General features: G+C 43.5%; 1 protein-coding gene across 1 annotated transcript in view; it reads left to right on the top strand.

Moving 5' to 3' along the window:
- Positions 1-24,165, top strand: part of LOC115407854 (ERC protein 2-like) — a 105,653-nt gene that overhangs the window by 4,947 nt on the left and 76,541 nt on the right. The window contains exons 3-6 of the mRNA XM_030118381.1: positions 1,851-1,874; positions 1,992-2,750; positions 13,486-13,641; positions 16,301-16,468. Of these exons, the coding sequence (XP_029974241.1) occupies positions 1,851-1,874; positions 1,992-2,750; positions 13,486-13,641; positions 16,301-16,468 (1,107 nt within the window). The remainder of the gene's footprint in view (positions 1-1,850; positions 1,875-1,991; positions 2,751-13,485; positions 13,642-16,300; positions 16,469-24,165) is intronic.

Here is a 24,165-nt window from a genome sequence, read left to right as displayed (position 1 = left end):
CAGACGTCCCTGAACCATCTGCTTGCTTGGTATGTGTGTGCGTGTGTGTATGTGTGTGTGCGGAGGACTGTCCTCCCACTCGGACTTGATATTCAGAACTGGTTGTTGCATTGATTATGTGTGTTCACCCTCGCCTGCCTCCTACGTCTCGGCTCCGTGTCCTTGGTGCTCTCCACCTTCTGGACTTGTGAAGAGGAGTTAGAATATTTGAGGAAAGATTAGTAATAGCTTCACACAACAACAACAACAAAAAATAAGACAGTTAATACTCTCTTATTTGTGTCAATGAATGTTTCATTTTGTATTTGTTTCATAAGCATATGTACGTGACTGCATTTTCTCCTTTTGTTTCATTTTGTATATCCATATTTGTGTAACCCTGGCTTTAACTAGAGAATGAATTTGCAATCAAGAGTCATGAAAATCTGAGTGCAAATTGACATATTCTGCATATTCTCTGTGGCTTGCTGTTGGCAGCCATGAAAACGGAGACGTGTTGTTTCCAGACACTGTCAGGGTTTGGTCATCTGTGACATTTAATGTTCAGTTTTCTATTAGTAGGTCCATAAATAGAATATCACTTTGTGTCAGGAACTGAACTGACAAAGGGTGTTGTGAAAAAAAATCTTTAATTTAGGTGCTGAAAGTCAAAAATCAACAAAAATAATTTATTGTTCTCTTCTGCGCTCGTATTAATGCATTTTTAGGAATTTCCTCCATTTTATGGAGCTGGGAAAACAATCACACATGCTCACGTTTACACCAAAGTTAAATTTAGGAAAACAACTCTTGATCTCAAATTCAGTTTTGTTTTGTTTTTCAACTGAGGGAGGAAACATAATACCCAAAAATCCTCACACACTCAGGGGAACTTGAACATGATGGAGGTGAGAGCACCAGCCACTAACTGGTCTGCCACCCTCGATATCAACTTCAGGATATTACAAAGAATTTGAAATGTCTCCCAAAGAATGGAACAATTATTTTCAAGCAGATGTGGATCGTGTTTTCACCCCTTAATCTTTGAATGACAATTTTTAACCTCCACACTCCTCCTCCATCACCTTGTGTTTGAGCCAGCATCTGTTTTTCTGGGTGTGTGGTGTGTCAAACTGATGTACATCTAATTTGTTTAATTATAAAATGAAAGAAATAAAAATATGTTTAAAAAGTTGCATAACAGTGCATGAATTATATTGTAAATATTACTGTTGTGTTGAGTTACAGCTCTTGGAAGCATTAGAATGGGGCATAAATTTGACAAATTAACACTAAAATCCTAAATGTTTCCTAATTTGAATGACTGAATGAATGAATGAATGAATTTATTTCGAACATGCAGAAGAAAACGAAAAATAGGTCGTCACCAGAAACAAACACATGCATATTAAAATTAAAAGAAAACGAAGACTTCAGCAACAACCTGCATGTGTTACCGATCTACATGTTTGAAAAGGAGAATTTTGTTTGCTTTCTGTTCTGTGGAAAACCATCATGCTTCTCCCACCTCACCTCCATCACATAACAAAGGAGAGTCATTTATATGAACTTAGTTTATTTATTTATTTGCAAAATTACAACAAACATATATTCAAATATCTGAAACACATCCTGTGGAAATGTCACACTACAAAAAAGAAATCAAAAGAATGTGGATGAAGTGATAAACTACTCCTTTCCTCTTTTTGTTTTGAAGAGAAATCCCTACCCCTTGTGGCCAAAGCATGGAACTGCTCACCCACTAACCTCATTTGGGTGTTTTAATTCCTGTCCATATTTTCTGACCTCGTGTGTCTGTATGTGTTTTCTAATTTTTTTATTTTTACATCACATCCCTCCATCTGCTGCAGCCTGGGGACATGAGGAGAAACAAGGTCTGCTGTTATCTGCTCTATATGTCTTTTTCTTTTATATTTGTGTCTTTTTGTGTTTCGGAAGTTTGAGCTATAGTTTTTGGATTGATCAACTGAAGGAATGTTTGTGTTTCGCAGCAACTTCCGCTGACGGTTCAGGAGCTTCAGGAGGAGCTGAGGGCCCACAGAGAGATGAACAGCCGGTCGCAGCAGCAGCGGCAGCAGGGGAACTCTGGTTCCTACCGAGAGCTCCATATGGACCAGGATGTCAGAGGGGGCCTGAGCCCTGGACACAGTCCCAGACAAAGCCCCAGCAACCTGCACAGTCCTGTACCAAAGAGCAGCCCCAGAGCCAGCCCATCCAACACGTACAATCCCAGGCAACAACAGGAAGCGGACATTATCATTCACAGCCCCGGGTACGGATGCAACGCCGCGGCATCTGCACAGCGAACCAGCCCAGCCAACACCTTACAGCCGGGGCCAAGGAACAGCTCCAGTCAGCCCCTCTACGGCTCCAGCCACGGTCCGGTTGCGGCGCCCAGCTCCAGTTCGCTCCGACCCTGCAGCCCCTGTCAGGTCCCCGGGTGCGACGGCTTTTCCTCCCCTCCTCCCTTAGATCCGTCAGAGGAGAACTTTTTCCGGCTGCAGTCGGAGCACGAGCGTCAGGCCAAGGAGCTGTTCCTGCTGAGGAAGACCATGGAGGAGATGGAGATGAGGATCGACTCTCAGAAGCAGACCCTCGGGGCCCGGGACGAGAGCATCCAGAGGCTGCTGGAGATGCTTCAGGGCCAGGGACAAGCTCACGGACCGTGGGGACGGGGACAGCGGGCAGGCATAATAACCATGGCGGCCCAGGAAGCTGAAGCTCAGCTGGAGAACATGCACGTGAGAGAGGTGGGTGTCATTCTTGTTTCTGACATGTCAGAGAACTGAATTATCATGTATCTGAAACATTTAACCAGCTGTCAATGCAATCGCATCAAAATGCCTGAAGGCTGTATGTGAATTCATCATTCCATTATTTAATCAATATAGTTACAGGACAAGTAGTTTTTTTATGTAATAAAACACAGACCACAATTGTATTTTGGTTTCTTTAGTAATGGCCTGAATAGTAACTAACCGTTAGGACAGAATTAACTAAATTGTGACTATTGGTCTTTTAAAATTTTTTAAAAATTCCTCATGGAAATGATTTGATAGCTTCAACAAGCCGTCATATTCTTATTTAAAAAGGTTGAGCGTGTTTTTTAATGCCCCAAACTGCAGTAGATATATTGTAACGACTAATCGTCATTCTTTATTACAATATTATTACGAAGAACAAGCTTGCACTGTGTGTTTGTATGTGTTTGGGTTGATAGAGGAGGTGGTGGTCTGAGGGGTGTGTTTGTGTGTCATTGTGTGTGTGTGTGTGTGTGTGTGTGTGTGTGTGTGTGTAGAATGTGTGAACAGAAAGCAGCTCAGCAGGTCTTATCAATGGGCCAGATTAACATACGGACAGCTCTAAGCCTGAGTTCAGCCATGCTTTTTCACAGTCTGTGTGTGTGTGTGTGTGTGTGTGTGTGTGTGTGTGTGTGTGTGTGTGTGTGTGTGTGTGTGTGTGTGTGTGTGTGTGTGTGTGTGTGTGTGTGTGTGTGTGTGTGTGTGTGTGTGTTGCTGTTGTTGGGACCTAAATATGCTTACAAGCTCTCCGTCTGGGGACTTATATCTATGTGAGGACAAAAGCCCCTCACATAAATCTCATAAATCTTAACATTTTAAGGTGCAGGCATGTTTTAAATCAGACATGATGGTCTGGGTCACAACAAGAGTAGATTAAGGGTATATATTTAAGGGAAAAATTATATACATCTTTGTTTTGTGTAAGTCTTTTGTATGCACATGTGAGTCAGTGCAATGTGAACAACAGGCTTGACGGTGCTTGTGTGCACGCCCTTGCTTTTGCCCATGTCACTGGATTTTCACACTATAATATCCATCCTTCTTTTTTGTGCGTCTTCCAAATAATTACTGTTGTAATGTGATTTTTAAGTTGCCATGGAAAAATGTGGACACTTCCAGCAGCTGATAAACATCCATCCTGTCTTTTACACAGAGCAACACTGTATTGACAGAGAACACCAGTGGGTGGTGTTGTAGCTCAGGTGTACCTCAATCCTTTGCCAAGAGGCCAAACAGTTGGCTGCTCTGTGCTCCTCACTCCTGCTTTATCTATTTTTAACTCCTAAATCTTCTTAGCCTTTAATTTCTCTACCTCTCCGCCTGTGTGTGTGTGTGCGTGCGTGTGTGTGTGTGTTGTGTGTGTGTGTATGGTTTGGATATTGTTAGTCTCATAATGTTCTTGTTTCTCTGCCTTTGCATTATTTGTCTACCTGTGTCTCTTGTCAGAATAATTGTGTTTGTGTGTCTATATGTGTCTTTGTGTGCGTGTGTGTGTCTGTGCGCGTGTGTGTGTGTGAGCATGCGTACACATCTGGAGCCTATCGGCTTAGTGCTTCAAGTGAGAACAGTCCCTCGCAAGGCTGCCGGTGGCTGATGGGATATCCACCCTTGCCGGGTGTTTGCTCACTGTAGTGGTTCAGTCAGATGGCAGTGCGGGCGATTCAGGCCATGTTGTTGCTGCAAACACTGCTGTGCATGTGTGTGTGTGTGCTGGATGGGACCTAAGCATGCCCTGTGTTAAGAGGTGAGTGCCTGTTCACACACTCGCATAGTATATTTAGTAGTTCCAAATATACAGTTAATGGTGTCTAGGAGGAAAGAGTGTGTGTGAGACAGAGTATGGTTTATGAGCAAAACAACTGAAAAGAGGACTGATTATTGTTCATCATTCACCCTCTCCTGTTTCATCATCTGGTTTCCCTCCTGGTTTTTTGTCCTGGTTTTATTCCTGTTTTTTTTTTTTTTTTTTTTTTTCTGGTTTCCTCTGTCGTTTCTTGCTGGTTTCCATTCTGGTTTCCCTCCTGGCTTCCTTGGCTTCCTTCCCTCTGTGGAACTCATTAAATTACAATGTATTTTCCCCTCAGAATTAAAGATTAGTGTTATAGATTAGATTTAGATAAATATTATTGTTTCACTGATTATAACTGTGATCTGCAGTTAATTCAATTAAAAAAAATGTATCGGTAAATTCATTTATGGGCTGTTATATGTCAGAAAAGTGGTTAGAGTTAATTTAAGCGTTCTCAGCTTGTATGAGTTTGATTTCGTACAGATAATAGCATCAGAGAGGTACAACATGCATGTGGCTGCTTCGACTGGCGCCTTCAGTTCAGTCCCACCACGGGACGGGCTTCTCACTGTGGGCGGTCTCAGGGTTCAGGTCAGTTCAGTTCATCGGCCAACTGAGGACAGTAATACCTCTGTCACCAAACCAGCTCCCAGTAGTTGTGGTGCTATTCCTTGTTGTAAAGTTCTGCAAGAAAAAATCAGCTTGTAGGTAAATTTTGCAAGCAGACAGAAGCAGAAGATGCTCTGAAAGGTTGCATGAGCTTTGGCCATAGTAAAACAAAAAGGACCAAAAGCTGCAAACCCAGAAGCTTAAAGTAAGGTTATGCAATATCAGGTTGACACGTAATGGTGTTAAGTATTGCTTCAGCATTATAATTTGTCATAATGCTTAGAAAATATGATGTTCATGTCTCTCATTGGCTGTTTTTACAGTTTAAACCAGCAGTTTTTCAGAAGCAGAACAATCTGTTGACTTTATAGTCATTTCGAGCCCTGATAGGACTCTCCCTTCAAGATCATCAGGATTTTGACATTGTGAATGTGAGTTTTGCAGGCTTTTTCCTTGTGAGTTTGGTGGCTCTTGATGCACTAACTCCATAATTATGAAGCTCTTCAAGTCCTTAAATGGCCTTTTTTTAACAATCTTTTCAAATCTGTGGTGATCCCGGTTTATTGGGCGTCTCATCCTGCCACAGTTAGATAGCAGCTCACGCTGCTTTAATACAGCACTCTGTGAGTACTGAGGACTGAGCCCTTAATGCAGGAGTCTTCTCTTCCAGTGCAGAGGTTCAATGAGTGTCTTTTGTAGAGTGTGCTTTAGCTAACCAAGAGATTCCTCATAATTACACTGCAACACTGAGATTTTTTTCAAACTTTGTAAGATTTATTCTGCTTTAGCTGGGTGGTTGTCATCAAAATTGAAATGGAGAAACGCTTCAAGGTAATTTTGCCTTTTACTTCCACTTGTCATGGGACTGTTTGTGCAGCTATTGCCTCTATTAGGGGGCACTGCTCTTAGTTTTTGCTGATTAACTCCAAAGGAAACCAGCCCAACTGCCTTTCATTACTGCACCCATTACTTTCTTCTAAATGACCCAGCTTGTTTACTTTGAGTCGAGATAATAAATACTTCTATTTCCACTTTCAGCCTTTCTTTTTTTTTCAGTCCTGCAAACATTTGAAGGCCTGCAGGAGGAGCTTTCTTGATATGTTGAAAAGAAAACGTCATCTGAAATTTCTGTTTATGTGGTTTTCAATGTAAGGAAACGGTTGGGACACATAATTTGTGAAAAATGTCTGAACGTGTGTATATTCATACGATGCAAATAAGAGAACTGACCGGGGGTCCGGTGAGATTTGAAATCTCCCTCTTCCACCTTTCCCATCTGTCTGGCCGTCGGAGCGTTCAGCACTAACAGACCGCCGCCAGATGTGGAATCGCTTGAGCCAGCTGTCCGTGCTTATGCGTGTACAGTCTGTAGATGTTCAGTGTGTGTAGGTGTGGCGCCCACTTCATCACTCCTACACCTGCACATGTGTGTTGTCAGTGATATGGTGTGTGTGGAGTGTGTGTAGAGGTGCCTTCTCAGTTGTGCTTCCTGTTCAACTTTGTCAGCCGTCAGCTGGTCCAAGGTGCACAGATCTGACGCTGGAACACTGGCACAACCTGTGTCAGTCTCTTTTCAGTTATCTGAATAGTTATGCTTGACTGATCAGAATATTGATTTAAAAATCACGAGAAAGCCTTATTTCCATTTTTTTTTTGTTTTTTTTTTTGTTTTAATGTTTAATCTCAATTATATTTAAAAGCCACTTCCTGCTGTACCAGTTTGGGCCACAAAGGGGCAGTGTTCTATTATCATTTCACCATTGTTGGACTGACATGCACTCACTTGTGGGGCAAAATTTGGTGTGATGACACACACACACACACACACACACACACACACACACACACACACACACACACACACACACACGCACACACACACACACACACACACACGCTGAGAGACATAAATCTGGGCCTAATTGACTCTCCCCAGCCGCCAAGTCTCTGTAGACCCAATAATAACAGCTGCACCACTGGTCTGTTCCTGCCCAGCCCTGACCTGCCGCTAAAGGCGTGCACGCACACACATGCACACTCCCACTGTGAGCTTTCTGCTCAGAGATGCCATATCTGCTTTCACATGCATCACGCTGCAGATGTCCTGCAGTCTGCAGGGTCTCCTGACACAGTTTGAGCTCCTCTGTGAAGATATTTCACTCTTTGGGGGATCAGTGAGGCTACATGACGTAGATCTGGATTTGCGTTGAGAATTTAAGAGCAAGTAGTTTCCTTGTTTTTCAGGAACACTGCTGGCATCTCAACTCCTGCTGTTATTTTTTAACGGCAGTACTGTATCTCCCTCCTGCTTTTAATTTGTCAGTATGCTGGAGGTGGAAGTGACACTGTGTCACCTCTTCTCCTCTTTGTTTGCTTCGTCCTTCTTCAAGGCTCAGTTGCAAACTGTTGACGTCTTCTCTGCCTCTGCCATTTCCACCTCTCTTTCTTACCAATGTGCCATCATTTGCGATTTTCCTGATTCATGCAAGGCCTGTCCTGGCTGCAGTTTTCAGGCTTCCATTTTACTGCTGTCACTGTTCTGAGCTGATGAAGTCCTGCTCAGTCACCATTAGAAACTCTCTTTTCATTTCAAGCATAAGCAAAGACACAACAATGCTGACTTTATCCTAACAGAACCAGAGCACCACATGCTGGCTTCGCCCTGCTGATCTACCAGATTATTTGAGCAGAAAAGTTCACCGGGACACGATTACTCTCATCAGAGAATCTCTTCGCCCCACCACCTCTTTTTTTAATCTGTTATCAAAGCTTTGATTGTCTCTGATTTTTTTTTTTTTTTAATTTTGCTTCTCAAACAGCTCTTTTAATCTAAGAGGCAGACCCATTTTCTCCTTTTTGTTTGAAGCTATTGTGTTTCCTTTTTCCTCCCACATGCATGTGCGAGCATTAGTGTGTGTCCATATAGCTGTACATGTGCATGTATGACACCCATGACGCCATTGCCTTGAGGCTAGAATTGAACTTTTTGACCATATCCATCATTTAGGATGGCGGCGCTCATTTCTGTGTTGTTACATCTGATCCTATTCATTCCATATGCTCAGTCCTCTTCACACATGTGAAAGACAGAAGAGGTTCTTTGATGGCATGCTCCTATGCATGACTTAATTTCCCCCCGCTGAGGCCGACGGCAGTCGTGAGAACTTTTTCTGGGCTGTTGCTGATAAGGACGTAATGGACTCTCCTCTCAGAAACAGACAAACTGGCAACAGGCAAGAAAAGCACGTGGTGACATACAAACACTCAGAGCGACGCATTATTACACATATGGTCTGTGGAAGCTTAGGATTGCCCCAGCAGTGTGTGAATGGCGGTCTGTGGGAGGCATTCTCTGACAGCCGTAATCCCTTCTTATCCACAACTGACTTGGACAAGAGGATAAGGTTCTTGTCTATTCTCGTTTCAACTCAGTGGCAAGACTGGCAAAAAAAAAAGTGAAGACTCTTTCAACCTGTTGCTTCTCTCTCTGTACCATGAGCAAAGCACGGCCAGCTCATCTGCTTTATGAATAACAATATTTTATTCACACAGCTTGTTTTTTCCGATGGATCTGGCCATATGCTGTTATTGACAACAGCTGATAAGATCCATAGACAAAAGCACAGGTCTTGCTGTGCCATAGATGTTTGCTTGCTGTAATCAGTAGGCTATACCCTTTATTTCTATATTTGATTACTTCTTAAAGATTAAATGCTGGAAAAAGTCATCCCTGATTGAAGCACAGATTTGTCCTGCTGTTGTGCCTCTCTGAAACTGTCTGGCGCATTCTACAGGATGTCTGCCCATGCTTAATTTTTTATTTATTTTTTTTTTTGTTTTGTTTCAGCCCATAGTAATTAAGACAACTCTGTAATGCGTATAGGCTACATAGGCTTTGGCTAGTTTGTCCTAGCTAGCACCGGCTAGTCAGATAGGTCGAATTTGAAATCGTCTGCCCACCCATCCATCCATCCATCCACCCATCCGTCCATCCACCCATCCACCCATCCATCCATCCATCCATCCATCCATCCATCCATCCATCCATCCATCCATCCATCCATCCAGCCATCCATCCATTCATCCGTCTTCAAGAGTTTGCTATGGTAATGAGATAAATGACTCCCCAGCTGCCTTTTTCTCACACATCTTTGTTTGAGTCACGTAACTCAAAGGTCAACTGTGAGATGTAATCTCGCCAACAAGTCCTCGGCTGACCTCGGGTCCTCGGCCCAGTTGGCTGTGGCTGGTACGCCAACAAATAGAGGCGACCAGGTGGCTTCCCGATCAGATTCCTGCATCAGTTGGCTCCTTTCTACCTCCTTAACAATTAATCTCAATAAATGTTTAATTTGTGTTGTGCAATTCAGTGTGTCAATATATTCAGACAGATTCAGGCTCAAGTAAACATCTTGTCAATCGGGAATTGCTGAGTGGACTTTGCATGTTCTGGTTAGGTTAGGTTGTTCGGTTTGTGACTTTAAACTGGCTATAGATGTGAATGGTTGTGATTATGTTTCTGGTCTAGTTAAAGTGGTTATAGAAGGTAAATGTGAGCTGCCCTGGTGTTAAGAAGTGTAACAGATTACTGAATACTCATTGTTAAAAGTGCAGTCTGATTCAGCAGTAATATCCAAATCCATATGCTCTACTGAATATTTTCCCTCTGAAATATATTTCTAAGTTTCTGGAGTGAATCTTGACATTTTTTTTCTTGCATATTTCCAAACCTACATGAGTAGATTTGTATAGGTTTGTGTAGCATATGAGCGGCGGGCTGCTGCTTTTTCAGTCCGAGTGTAGCACAGCGTACGAAGCCAGTATATAATGCTCAAAACAGCCCTGCAATATAACCTCTCTGAGGGCGGAAGTGGTGTCTTAAAACTTTGACGAGCCCCTGTGGTTCAGTAAAGACAAATCTGGGTGGGAGTTGAAACAGCATCGCTTGGCACCGCCGAAATGCCCCTTGAGCTATGGCCACTCCCTCGCGACCACAGCCGAGGAGCCCCTCGCCACACTCCAGCAGAGCCGCTCGGTGGTCAGCCGATCAGACTGCGGTCGCGCTGGGCGACGTCTGGGTGAGAATACGTTGGACCGAGTGGGCGTGAGCACCGCGTTTGTAAATGGAGAACATTACTCTCAGTGAAACTTAACTAGGTAAATAAATGTTTAAGTTTAGAACATGTGAACAAAGACCGGCTTCAGACCGATTGTTGTTTTTGCTCCAACTCGACACAGATATAGTTGGAACAATGACATATCTTTTCCCTGGAAGCCGTGATGCTGGTGTGGTTTAATAAACTTAAGTAGCTGCTGTCATGTCTTGTTAGATCAAAGAGAGAGTGGAGGACAACTTCTCATGAGTCTGAATTTGTTTTTGTCTCCCGGCTTCGATATGTGTGCCTGTGAGTAGGCATAGCTGTAGGTCACAGCCACCATTAATTATTGATAGAAAAAGCTTAGCGCATGTGCTGGCTCGAAGTGTTGCTAAGCGAGTGCTCCAGCGTGCCAGAGACATCTGCGAGAAAGACAGTGAGAGATAAGAAACGGAGAGATTCAGACTGAAAGAATGGTCGGAGCAGATTCGCGTGACCTTAAGCTGAGCGTGGCTGCTACCTGCGAACGGAGAGGGAGAGGAAGAAAGAGATAGGGCAGCGGAAATGGACACCAGACTCTGCCATTAGAGATGGAAAAAGTCCCCGAGAGAGCATCAGACCAGCTTAGACATCAGAGAAAAGTTGTTTTTTTTTTCTTTAAACTCAGTCAAACAAGATTTTTGCAGTTTTAGGATTTCTTTCGCAAAGGATACATTGCGAATGATGTAGTGGAGAAATCCGGACTGTTGAGACTGATCAGTGCATGTTTTCGAGCGCCTCTGAAGCTGTGGGTGTTGGTAGGTGCTAAAGATGATGAGCCGTCAGGCTTATTTCTACCGGGTGCCTCCGCAAGAGCTCCACCGCCGGAATCAGCTTCAGACCGATCCGGCCAAGACCAGAGCTCTGCAGACTGTCATTGATATGAAGGTAGGACCGAGGAGCAGGGGCTGATTTGGTCTCATAACGCGCTACAGGTGGAGTCTGTGTGGCTTTAACAGATCTGCTCATTTTAAAGGGTCGGTAGCTTTTGCCACTTCTGGAGAGTGTATTAGTGACATGATCCAAACAAATTTGAGGTCAACAAGTTAAACTGTGGTGTTTGTCGTGGTGAAAACCTAGATCTGATCTCAGGATCTTGTTTCAAAGTGTATTTTTCTTCCTCAGCTGCAGTTTCATATCAGATTTTATAACATACAGGACTTCAATTATTGATAAGCCCTCCTGTAATGTGAGCGGTAGCAGCGGCTCTGGCTTAACCGTAAAGGCAGACACACAAACACACATGCACAAACAATCTCAAGAACGTTGTCTTCTTGTTAACTAGCATCTGTATTGTGGCCATGCCCAAGTAAAGTCCATTATTGGCCCATGCAGTGTGAGCACTTATTCAATTTGTTTCAAATGTCACATATGGAAGCTTTCACTCTCATCTCAGCCCTTTGAAGTCGTTAGTGCTGTGAAAAATGCAGTTGACTCCACATGTGTCCGTGTGTACACCCACCCAACCACACACTCGCACATACACACACATTTAGTGTTCATTCAGCAAACGCTCCTTCCAAAAGTGGCTCCTTTACAAGTAAACCACAGTTATTTTTCACACATACTTTGTGATTTGTCTGCCTATTAACAAACTGCACATGTCCAGGATGCCTCCAGTGCTGTGAATGTATGAACGCAGCCAGATTAAATCTGACTGAATTAATTAGAAATGTGCAAGAAACAGAGCTGCCAAGATGATTTGACAGAAGTGAAAGCAGTAGTTTATTCTGGTGAAGTTGGGTGATTCGGAGAGGTATATTGTTGTAGATTGTTGTTTTAAGAGAGGATGTAACTGTGGACTTTCCTTGATGTCTGTCGAGTGTGAATGACTTTGTTTTAGTCTTTGTCTTGCTGCTTCTTCTAAGTGGTGTGTATTTTTGTAATTGCAGACCACCAACCCCCCTTTCTGTTTTGATCCTGATGTTATCTGGCAGGTACTGTACCGAGTGCTCTCCTCCTCATCAGATACATAATATTTGCGTTTCCCTTCTTTTCCCTTTAAAAAAAAAAAAAAAAAAAATCCCCTTTTAGTTGCAGTGCAGTGGCGTCATATACAATCGTTTATGTTTCTGCGGTCATGTGGTCCAGAGTTTCTTTCATGTATTGTGTATTTTCTTTGAGTTTAATTTGTTATTCTTCCTCTGGGTGGTATTTTCCTCTCCTCCAGCTTGGAAGCAGAATCAGATCAGTTAATAAAGTCAGAACATCACTTACAGTATCATACTGAATCAAATATATAACTTTGCTGGATGTTCAGTGTGTCTATTTGTGTGTGTATGTGTGTGTGCATGCGTGTGTGTGTGTGTGTGTGTGTGTGTGTGTGTGTGTGTGTGTGTGTGTGTGTGTGTGTGTGTGTGTGTGTGTGTGTGTGTGTGTGTGTTTGAGAGCTTTAGGTAAGATCTGATGACTTTCTCTGATTTTACGGTGAAAGTTTGCCCTCCTCACACCACTTTGTGCGTGTGTGTGTGTGTGTGTGTACGCGCTATAAGTACCTTTACACATTCCTGGCTGGTCTGTGTGTGCTTTCAGGATTGCAGCTCCGCAGGGTTGATGTCAAGAGATGTAATAGAGGTCAGATGCTTACATGTTGCCTGTGGTTTTGCTGATGGCATCATGCAATCTGGTTTCATTTATTCCATTACCTTTCTCTTCTTTTCCAAGGTTTAGCATTTAATGTATGTCTGAGCCGATGCAACTAAACAACCTCAGGACTTGTCCATGACAGATGATTCCTTTTTTTCTCCCAGACTCTGCAGAGGAATGTATCTGAGCTGTGCACACATCACATTAGTTACATTATTATCCCCCCGCCGATATTCCAGACTTGGCAAAAAACTTTTCAGAAATATATAGATACAAAGTTATTATTCCTCTGAATGTCTTAAATCAGACTTCATCTGCTCATCATGTGGAGATATTTTATTCAGTTTGAGAGAAGTGTCAGTGTGAAGCATTACTCTCATTAGGATGCAGTTTCTTTACTCCCTTTAGGCTTTCATGTGAAACAAAATGGGCAGAGGTGCTGAAACACTCTCCTGACAGTTGACTCTCTCACTCAGATCGGAAACCTCCCGTGTTTTAGCCCAGAGTTTATTATTCTTAGCCAGATTTCTGCTGACTGCCGACCTGCCTACTGTTGCCGGTGCAGGACACCAAGATCTCTTCCTTGGAGAGGAACATCAGAGACCTCGAGGACGAGGTCCAGATGTTAAAGACGAGCGGCCTGCTGCACCCCGATGACAGGCAGGACGACCTCAAGCAGGTGGAGGTCTACAAGAGCCACTCTAAGTTCATGAAGTCTAAGGTAGAATGCCTCTGCATGCCACCGGAGACGACTCCACCGTGCATGGAAACAGTGCATGACATGCATGTTAGTCTCTCACCAACTGAGAGGCCGCTGTGTTTTAAAACTCCAGACTTCTCAAAACCCATCATAAATGTAAAAAAAAAAAAAAAATGCATGCTTTGGTGTGTTGGAACTTTTTCAACTTTTGGTTCTGAATCTCTGATGCTGCATGGATGCCCAGAACGCCCACATCTTTGTTTTCTTTTCTTCTCCTCTCCTATGACATTCTTGCATGCTTCACCAGATTCACTTACGAATTGTGACGACTGAGCATTACACAACTTACCTATCTGTGACGGTCCTTTGTTCAGAGGAACTATCGGCTTTCGATGTGCTGCGTCAGTTTACCGTCGAGCAGGACGATATGCCAGTCTGGAAATACTCCTTCAGGCTGTAGGCTGGTTGATACATTTGCACACTAAAATATACCACTGACATGTTCACGTTTAAAACAGATGCAGAACAAATAAAACGACATTTCCAGGTGTCTTGGTGCATTGCGGTCCTGTGTGCAGCCTGTTTGTCATTGGGATTGTGGAAGTTCCTGATGCAATCATAAAAGAGCTGTTTTTTTAATGAATGGCAGCTCACAATGAAGAAGAGAGGGAAACGCTCTCTCCTCACCCACACCGGCCTGGTATAATATACATCTCAGCCCTCTCCAGGTCTCATCTTTCTGTGTACAGTTGCACCAAACGTCGCCGAGCACTCGGACATGAACGGATCCATTCTATATCCTTGAAGCGTTTAGGGTCCTGGTCTTTCAGCGGTGGTGGCGACTGGTGTTGAGCTGCGACTGTGATAAGAGAAACCAGAGACGGCAGCATCCCTGCTCTCCTATTTCCTTTTTAAACTTTGATCTACTTAAAGACCAGTCGCTTCTCAGAACTTAGAAAATGAACTAAAATACAAACAGTGGACCAAAAAAAAAAAAATACAGGTTTTTATGGAGAGTATTAAATCCCTTGCAGACTCCTGGGCTGTGTCAGAGTGCTGTGAGGCCTTGTGGTTGAACGCAGTCGGTGCTGTAGTCTTGCTGTCTTGTCTCTGTGTCTCTGTAGGAGCAGGCCTTGTCACCATGTGTGTCTTCCATCAGACCAGCTCCCACCTTCCTCCTCCCCACCCAACAGCCCTGGATCACAGAACAAGCAGAAGTACCCCTCTCATTAGTCTCTCTCCTCTCTCATTTCTCCTTTTCAGAGGCTAATTGTCTTTGAAAGCTCCGCTCTTTATTTTAATCATAACGCTTCGCCTTTGTATCATTATTTTTAGTTCATTGCCTACTCATTTCTGCAGCTTTGTTTTTCTCCCCGTCGTGCTTTTCGCTCACCACTGTAATCTGTGACTCCGTCTTATGCTATGGCTCTTTGTCATTCATTATTTTGTTCTCACACTCATACTTTTGGGGCTCTTTAGGTTTCCTTTATTGGTGGTTGAAGAGGTCGTAAGATATCCTGTTATTTTAAAGACACTTTGAGCAATCTCCCTCTGGAGCAGCTCTGTGCAGTTATGAAACTATCTCGCAATGGAGACGAAATGTTCAATCATAGTAGTTAAATTCTGACTAAGAGGTGCAGTCGTTCATACTTTATGTAAACTCGATAGCTCACAGTTGGTGACTTACGAACAGGTTGTTCAGAAATTTACTGTCATCCCACCTTCGATTTAAATCTCAACTCTCCTGCGATTGTAATCTAAAGAAGATTATTCATGAACCGGTGTTTCCAGGTCAAAACAATGTCGCGGCCCAGATCAGCTGATTTCAGACTAATCCATCATAATGAGGACAGAGGGGGCTCTTTCTCTATGTATTTGGCTTTGCCAATTTATTGTGAGGGTAGATATTATGGTGTTTTTAGTTCGGTATGCATGATGCATGTATATTGTGTTATGTATATTTGGTGCATCAAAGTGATATCAGATTCTGGGAACTGAAAGAATCTCAAATTCACGGACAACGTAAAATCGAAGCACTGTTGAATGCATTTGCTACTTTTCACTCATTTTCTTTTTTCAGTTATTGCTAATTAATGAAAAGCAACACATTAAAGTCCCAGTCAAGTGAATTCACAATGGTTTTAAATGATTGAGTTGTTCGGGAAGTGAACTCTGAATCACTTATAAAAAAGAGGGAACCACCCACAATCCCCTAATATAACTTTGAAGTTATGGATTTTTAGTTTTTGTTAGGCACATTGCATATTAATCAGAAAAAGGCATATTCTGTGTTTAAGGATTTAGTTTCATTCCTCTCTTTGGAAAAACATAAAACTGCCAATATGACACAGCAGTCAATTTGTGGCACTAATAATTTTGTCCACTTTTCTCACTACAGTCTTACATAAAAATCCCATGCTTTATTCAAAATAATGTTGTTGCTGTTGTTTCAGTTTTTTTTTTCTTCTTCGGTGCATAACAGAATTTCTGCAGTGGGTGTTTGTGTGGTTTTAATGAAAGGCCATATTTTTCTTCTTTACAAGTATTTGTTATCTGTAATTGTGTCAGCTTTCGCAGTGATGACTAAAAGGTTTTCATAACAAATTTGTTTCTGTGTATGTGTGTGTGTGTGTGTGTGTGTGTGTGTGTGTGTGTGTGTGTGTGTGTGTGTGCGCGCCAGATCGAGCAGCTGAAGCAGGAGCTGAACAGGAAGGAGTCAGAGATGCAGGCTCTGCAGACCAAGCTGGAGACTCTGACCAATCAAAACTCGGACTGCAAGCAACACATCGAGGTGTTGAAGGAGTCGCTCAGTGCCAAGGAGCAGCGCGCCAACACACTGCAGACCGAGGTCAGTCTGATGTACAAACACACCCACACTCATGATGCACTGAGCTGCTCCAACTTCCTGGAAAGCACTTTCAGAGACTAAACTGACAGAGCTGCAACATGATCACGATCCAGAAGGGATCAAAGTTAGTGTTTATTTACTCCTTATTCCCATCCAAAAATTATTTTAATGCCCATTACAGTCCAGTGTTTCAGCCACATTCAGTTTGTAGAAAGAACCTGTACAAAGTGCAGGATTTTGTGTTTTCTTCCATTGTTTAGTTTCTCGTCGAGGTGGGTGGAATACAAGTGTGTGTGTGGCTCCGCTCGTCCTCCGGTGTGCCTGCCTGTGTGGGTGGGTCAGTCAGGAGGCCGGAGAAATCTGGCAGCTTTTACTTCTTCCTCTTTGAAGTTTCTGAATTTCGTGGCTCTAATGATTTTATCACTGCTGTCGGGGATGGAGGTGAGCTGTGTGCAGAGACACAACGACGTGTATATGTGTGTGTGTGTGTGTGTGTGTGTGTGTGTGTGTGTGTGTGTGTGTGTGTGTGTGTGTGTGTGTGTGGTAGAGGGTCATTTAGCATTTTTCTCCACCACTCTCTACACTTGGAATGGATACTTTAGATCTCTTAGTGTTCGGCCGTTGAGAGCGGCCCGCTAACTATGTCCACTCATCATTACAGGAAACAATTTGAGCCAAAATTAGGCCTAATTGTCCATGCATGTGCAAGGAATTTTGGCTCAGGCAGTTCGCTGCATACATCATACTTAAAAGAATAGTTTTTCAGTGGGTGGTTTTTATGTGTACATGTTTTTGTTTTGTGAGAAAATTGGCATGTAAAGACGCTTACATTTTGAACTTCAGCTGAGTGTTAGAGGTGATGCTAAAGTTTCAAACATTAGTCATAATATTACTGATTGTGTAACTTTGGTTGGTGGAGAATATGTCACACGTGAGTAGAGTACATTATGAGTCAGATTACAGTGACCACGAAGGCATGCTGGCACAACTTTGTTGTACCTAACAAATACAAATACAATAAAACTTAATCTATCATGTTCTGTCAATAATCAGTTCTCTGCAGAATTTTTGAATAGGGGATGAAAGATGATGCAAACTAGAAATGCTGTTCTGAATTCAAAATGCGCTAAATATTCAATTCATTTTAATTTTTCTGTCCTTGTTGATTCTGTTAGCAAGAAACAACAAGCACTTTTTTTTTCTAAAATATTCCAGTTTGGCAGCATTTTTCACCCTTTCCTAAATCTTTTGCAGATATGTCTCCGCGCGTGTGTGTGTGTGTGTGTGTGTGTGTGTGTGTGTGTGTGTGTGTGTGTGTGTGTGTGTGTGTGTGTGTGTGTGTGTGTGTGTGTGTGTGTGTTTATGAGTTGGGGCAAATGGCTGTGTTCCTCTGCCAATCTTCCAACTTCTCATAGGCTGCTGCAGCTGGGCTGAAATCAGACCTTGATCACCACACACACACACACACACACACACACACACACACACACACGCACACACACACACACACAGTCACACAGGAAAAACGCACACATATGCTGTCAGTGCTGTTTCTTGACTCCTATCTCCGGTGTCCAGTAATTTTTCCCACTATTGAAGTGGCATTTTCCCCCACTTGGGAACGGCTCGGGTTTCACGGGCTAAGTGGGCACACCGGGGGAAGAGTACAGATACTTTGTGCACTTCGCTGGCGCAGCCTGGTCCTGCATTCCTCCGTTGCCTGTCAGTCATTCGATTAGAGAGGACAGCGGGAACCCTCTTCTCACCTCATTTCGTTAATCTTCTAATATTATTTCATCTCCCTTCTGCAGTTTTTTTTTTTTTTTTAAACCCCCTCTTAGACCGCATATTGCCTTTTGTCTAATTGCGGCCTGGAGCACATTCCAGCCATGGCCGTGTATAAGTCGGCCTCTGGATGAATGGCATTGATCGGTACAGTAGTCCCCCCCCCCCCCCCACAGAGACGGAGCGCAGGAGCAGCTTCATGTCACCGACGCTCGTCTTTAAAAGTCGTTCCCATCAGCATGGGACCGGGAAGGAGCTGGCCCCTGAACAGAGCCGTTACTGTGAGCGAGAGGATGAGAAAATGGAAGTATATTTATTTGTCAGTCAGAGTGAGGGACAGCTCCCTAATGGGTGTGATTGAATCTGTCTCCGGATTACTGGAAAATGTGGAAAATAATGAGTGTGCGCTTGTGTGGCTTTGCCCTGTGTCTTTTGAAACTTAACTCTTTCATACAGTATATGTGTGTCTTTCATGCGCCGATCAGGACAATATGGGCCTGTAACAATACTCCAGCAGATCAGGTAACTTATCAGAGACCTTCCTGCATATTTAATCAGCCAGCAACAGAAGAACGAGCCAAACCCCAGTGGCACAGCGCTTTGCTTCGACTGTTTAGTTTGTGTGAGAAGCTTGTTTTGAATATGAGAGCCAGGCCAAATCAAACTGTATTAAGATGTGTGGGAATGTTTGTTTGCTTTAACTTCTTGTTTGACAGCACGGTTTTTTGGTTTAAATGTTCTCTGATCTAATCTAAATTTTATTTTCATAGAAGCGTTCATTCAGATACTTTTTTTTTTTTTAAATTGACTAAAGAGTCGTATTGCTTTGTGTAAAGAGGGACAATGCAGTCACACACTGACAACCAATCCTAACACTGTTGGATGGATTCATTTCGAGGTTGGAACAGAACATTTCGTGGTTAACATTCATCTCACAGCAAGAAACTGGTTTGATTCTTGACTTGTGACCTTACTGTTCAGTTTCCATGTTCTCCCTTTGTGTGGATTTCTTCCTGCCGTCTTAATGACGGGTTGCTTAGGTTAAATGATGATTGGCTGTGTATGTATGTGTGATAATTGCCCAGAATGTACTCTGTCTTTTGCCAAACATCCGGTGCCATAGACTCAGGTTCTACAGCTTTAACCTTGAGTAAATTCTTAAAGTGAAACGACATCTAATACTTATCTTTCCATATCTGGGCCTTTATCTGGGTATGATTTTCGTTTGACCAATAGTTTATTTGGACAAGCTTCATATTTGCTTCCGACCCTCCTCCTGTCATCCCTGTGGCGGCACACGCTCACACCGAGTAATATAAGAAGGTAATTGGTTGTTGAGCGGCGCTTTTTGATAAAGTCCAACCCCATTATCTACTTTGCCGCTCAGTGTTTGGGATCCAGATTCCCGCTCTTAAGAAAACATGGGCCGCAGTGTGTCACGGCTGTCTGTTTGAAGCTTCGCATCAGGCGGATTCATGTGGAAATTCTTGACTAAACAGTGTCTGTTATTCCGGTCTCTTGCTTTCTTAAGTAATAGCTTTTGAATCCTTGGGAAACACTTGAGTTATTACCGTTGCTCTGTTGTTGTAACAAATCATTATTGTATTTAATGTTTTTTGGCAGATAACACTTCAGCTTTTCACTTTGTGAAAGTCATTACGCTTTGATTTACAGATTCATCATTTCACAGGTAGCCACTTATGGAAATCAAAAGTCCTTAAGTCTGAAGCTGAATGAGGCGCATAAATAACACCCCAACAAAACACGTGTAATGTTTGCTTCCTCACCAAATGCCAGGAGGAGTGTTTAAAGCAGCGGGCCTTTAATGCATACCTTGCAATGTGGCAACACGTCTGTATTTACAAAGAACACAGTCTGTGTTATTTCACTTTAACTTCCTCAGATGTGACCTCAAATATCTTGCGTTCTCTTTCATCGCCGGCGTCCGCTGCGCCGCCTGCCAGAAGACCTCTACCCAGTTTTGATTCTGAGGTTGAAATGTAATGACTCGAAGAAGATATAAATGACTCAAAAATGACTCGCTAGCATCAACCCTCCCGACAGTGATGAATAGGGAAAACATGAGAAAAATAAAAAAGAATCTGGAGCGTGAGAGGGAAAGAATCGGGGATAGATGGAGCGACAAAAGGAAGTGAAAAGTGCGAGAATAGAGCTGCCTGATGGATGGAGGAGGCTGCGGGCTTTTGTCAGTGACTGATGTGATGTTACAGCGTGCTGTGGTCCCTGCTGGACTATTTTTGTTGATCTTTCCTTGTTCTCTGTGCTGATTGATGGTTCATGTAGGTAGTGAGGCAGAGAAAAGATGTGGTCTCAACCTGGTTCCACTCCACCCCGGGATGTCCCTTGGCCGTGTTCACTCCTTCTCTTTCTTTCTGCCTCATTCACTTTTGTTCCCTCTGTACATATTTTCTCTTTCCTTACACATCCTATCCGTCTTCTCTCCCCTTTTTCTTTCTTATCTCTGATATATTCTCGTTCCATTTCTACAAACAGTTTACTACGAAGCCATCGTGTTTAGAGGAGTTCACTCGTCGAGCGTTTACAGATTTATTCTCAGATTATTTCGTAAACTTTTGCATTTCAGTCATGGTGGATGAGCTTTAATTTGACCTGATCTGAACCTTGACTGACCGTGGTGACCATTCTCAGGCCCGACATCACGCTCCCGGGTTCTGGATCGGTGCGGTTTGGGACTCAGAGTGAGTAGCGTAGCATCGGGCCCCCCAGAACAAACATGGCACGGTCCAAAATAAAGCCCCCGCAAGTTCTTCAGAGGCCATGTGGAAAAGCTATAAAGTGGAGTTATAGGGGTCAGCACGGGGATGAGATATTTAATGGTTTACACAGGGAATGAGGTAAATATGTGCACAACTGAAGGAATCAACAAACACAAACGCGCGCACAAAAACGCACGCTGGCGTTGTTGCGCAAGTGCACGGTACACACATAGTTGAGCACAGCTGATGCGAGAAGTTAGATCAGTAAATTCCATTTGCGCGATGATTTATCTGACCGGAGTTTGGAAAGCTTTTATGCACTCTCTCTCTGTCTTTTTTGTTTTCTATTTTTGAAGGAAACAAAACACATGTAAACACAGAGAGCAGCGAGGGCTCTGCTCGGTCTGCTGTCCGTCAGCGGCTGGTTAACCAGAAGGCAGCGAGGTGCTGATCGAGATAGCCAGAGACAATAAGGTCCTTTGTTTTTCTGCTGACCTCCTCCCTCCTCAGGGTCGCCCCGCTCTGCTCGGACCACTTAACCTCTAATTTCGTCTGCCCACGTAGACACAAAGGCTTACAAGGACACGCTTACACAAACATACAGTGGTACAAGAATGTAGTCAGAGGGGAGTTTTCACTCGTTTTTACTGTAATTATTATTACAAATCCTTCTGCAAACAATCACTCAGAAATATTAATCTGTTTGGAAAACCAACACTGGTGTGTCGAGTGTAGCCACAGACAGCTTCAAAACACTGACAGAAAATACTTCAAAGTTCTTATTTAAAAGGTGTACATCTTACGTTCGCTCATTATTTTTTACAATATATATGCTAATATAAATGCACCACATTGAGATGTTCCCAACTTATTTATAACACCAACTAAATCAAGTTACCACATACTAGAAAGCATGTAGCATAATTTCATGCCACATTTCTGGAGCAGAAGTCAAACGACAGGCAGGGTTTTGAGGCCCTCATCAGCTGAGAAAACCTGCTCAGTTGTCATGAAAATCTCTCCATTATCACATCGAACAACGATTCTAACTACTTTTGATGCATTTGTTTGAAAGCGGATGGATTCTAATGTGAGCTGTCGTTTGTTTAAAGCTGTCTTTCCCCGGTTTCTGAAGCACAGGGTCATGCGAGCGTGCTGCACACCAGAGCGAATGCTTCATCTGTTGATGGAGCACAAATCAAGCTGATTTCATGCGCTCGGCGCAGACGGCGGAGCGGCGTTCAATCCCCACATGTTCGCCAGAGTGACGGTTTAGTGCGGTTCGGCAGGAAATGGATTCCCTGGAAACGGGATGTTGCAACTGGCGTGCAGTGCTGGAAATGATCAGGAAAAATAATCAAAGTAGGAGCAAGTGTTAATGAGGGGGAACGCCTGCAGCGCCTCTTCCTTCATACGTGTGTGTGTGTGTTGTGTGTATCTTGCATGTGTGTCTACTTGAGGATGTAATGATGATGGATGGAGGGCAGCAGAGGGATTGAGGCAGCTGTGTGTAGTGAAGGTTGGTGGGATGATACTCAAGGTGGGTTTTCTGTGTTCACAGTTTCATATCTGTGCGCCGGTACGACGCCGTAATGACTTGCTTTCATCCTCTGGCAGAAAGAGTTCATTCATTTTCTTGACAGAGATCCTTTTGTTAATGGTTCCTGGGTTTTTCTTCATGTGCTCGTGTGTGTCTTTGCCTCCCGTCTTTGTCTTGTTTTACATCTGTGCTCCCCCCCGGTTCCCCTTGTAGCCTGTGGGCAGACAGCTGTGTTGCTATGGTTTTATCAGCAGATGTTGTGGTGTACACTGGGGCCGTGCCCCACTCCTCTCCCTGCAGCCCCTGCTGTGAGGCAGTTTACATCCGCTTATTATCCCGGTCCGGCCCCGAGGTGATCCGTCTATTATACGATCCCCGATCAGAGCTCTGACTGTTGCCTTAACCCGGCTTTGATGACACCCCTCAAATGACACACAGCCTAAGCCCTGGGACGGGGAGCGCCGCTCATTTCCGCGCGGATCAGCCCCCGATGTTGTCACGTCTGGAACGGCCGCGGCTCAGGTGTGGACTTCTGTTTGTACACATGTGCTTGTTTCATGCGCTCACGTACGCCAACATGCGTGATTCGCTTGGATGAAAACTCTGTTCTTCACTCAGTCTTACTGAACAACCTCTTGACATGCTTAGGAAGTTCGTATTGCCTCATCAGGAAACTATGGGTCACTTCACACCACGCCTTTCTGCATCTGTGTGAGTCAGATATCCACAGTCAGGTGCTCCCAGTCGGTCTGAGGCAGAACAGTCATTATATTGTATTTTTTTTCTTTCTTAATTCACCTTTCATCAGTCTATAATAACACTGAATCAGAATGAAAGCTGTTTGGTTGGTTGAACCCAGTCGCCCGCGCTGATTTTCTTCTTTCTCCCTCCTCACACTGTGAGATTGTTGGTTTCTCCATGATACATTTCAGCTCGGAGGTGTTTGAATGACTTCAGCTGGTATGAATGACTTTCTGGTAGTCCCACATTGTCTTGAAATGAAATAGCCCTTTTTTTTTTTGTCAGTGATGGTGTCCAGACCTGGCCACATTAATGGCTCTACAAACATGAATTAGGCGAATATTAGACCATAAATTTACATGATTAATTTCACTCCACAAGACGTTTAGATAAATTAAGTCTAATGGGCGCCTTCTGCTGTATTTATTCAGGCTGGATGGATGTCATAAAGCCAGGAGAGTGAATAGCTCACACAGCTGTGTGTAAAGCACCACAGCAGACCTCAGGTCAGGCATCAGATACATTTCACCAGAAACCCTCCAGGGATTTAGCAGCTTTTATCGTCGTGAGGCAATATTCACCGTTCGTCTTTGAACAGGAACACTAAAAACCGCCGTAGCTCGTGATGTGAAGGTCGTAGATTTTTAAGGACTGATGAGAGAACGCATGAAGAACGCTTCCGTGATCAACCAAAGACTCGATTTGAAAGTATTGGACTCCCAAGTGGGTGAGTGACAGTACAACTGTTGCTATGCGAGTGTTTGGTGCATCCCCAGGCCTTTGCTGTGGTCTCTCTGGTTCTCCCACTCATTGCTTCGACTGTTTGGACTGTGGTCTTCTCATATAGTCCCTGTGTTGTTTATTGCGGTCCAGAGCTGACGCTGGGCCCAGTA

The sequence above is a fragment of the Salarias fasciatus genome, chromosome 20 (assembly GCF_902148845.1).
Source record: "Salarias fasciatus chromosome 20, fSalaFa1.1, whole genome shotgun sequence".
NCBI lineage: Eukaryota > Metazoa > Chordata > Actinopteri > Blenniiformes > Blenniidae > Salarias > Salarias fasciatus.
This window is presented reverse-complemented; position numbering and strand designations above follow the sequence as displayed.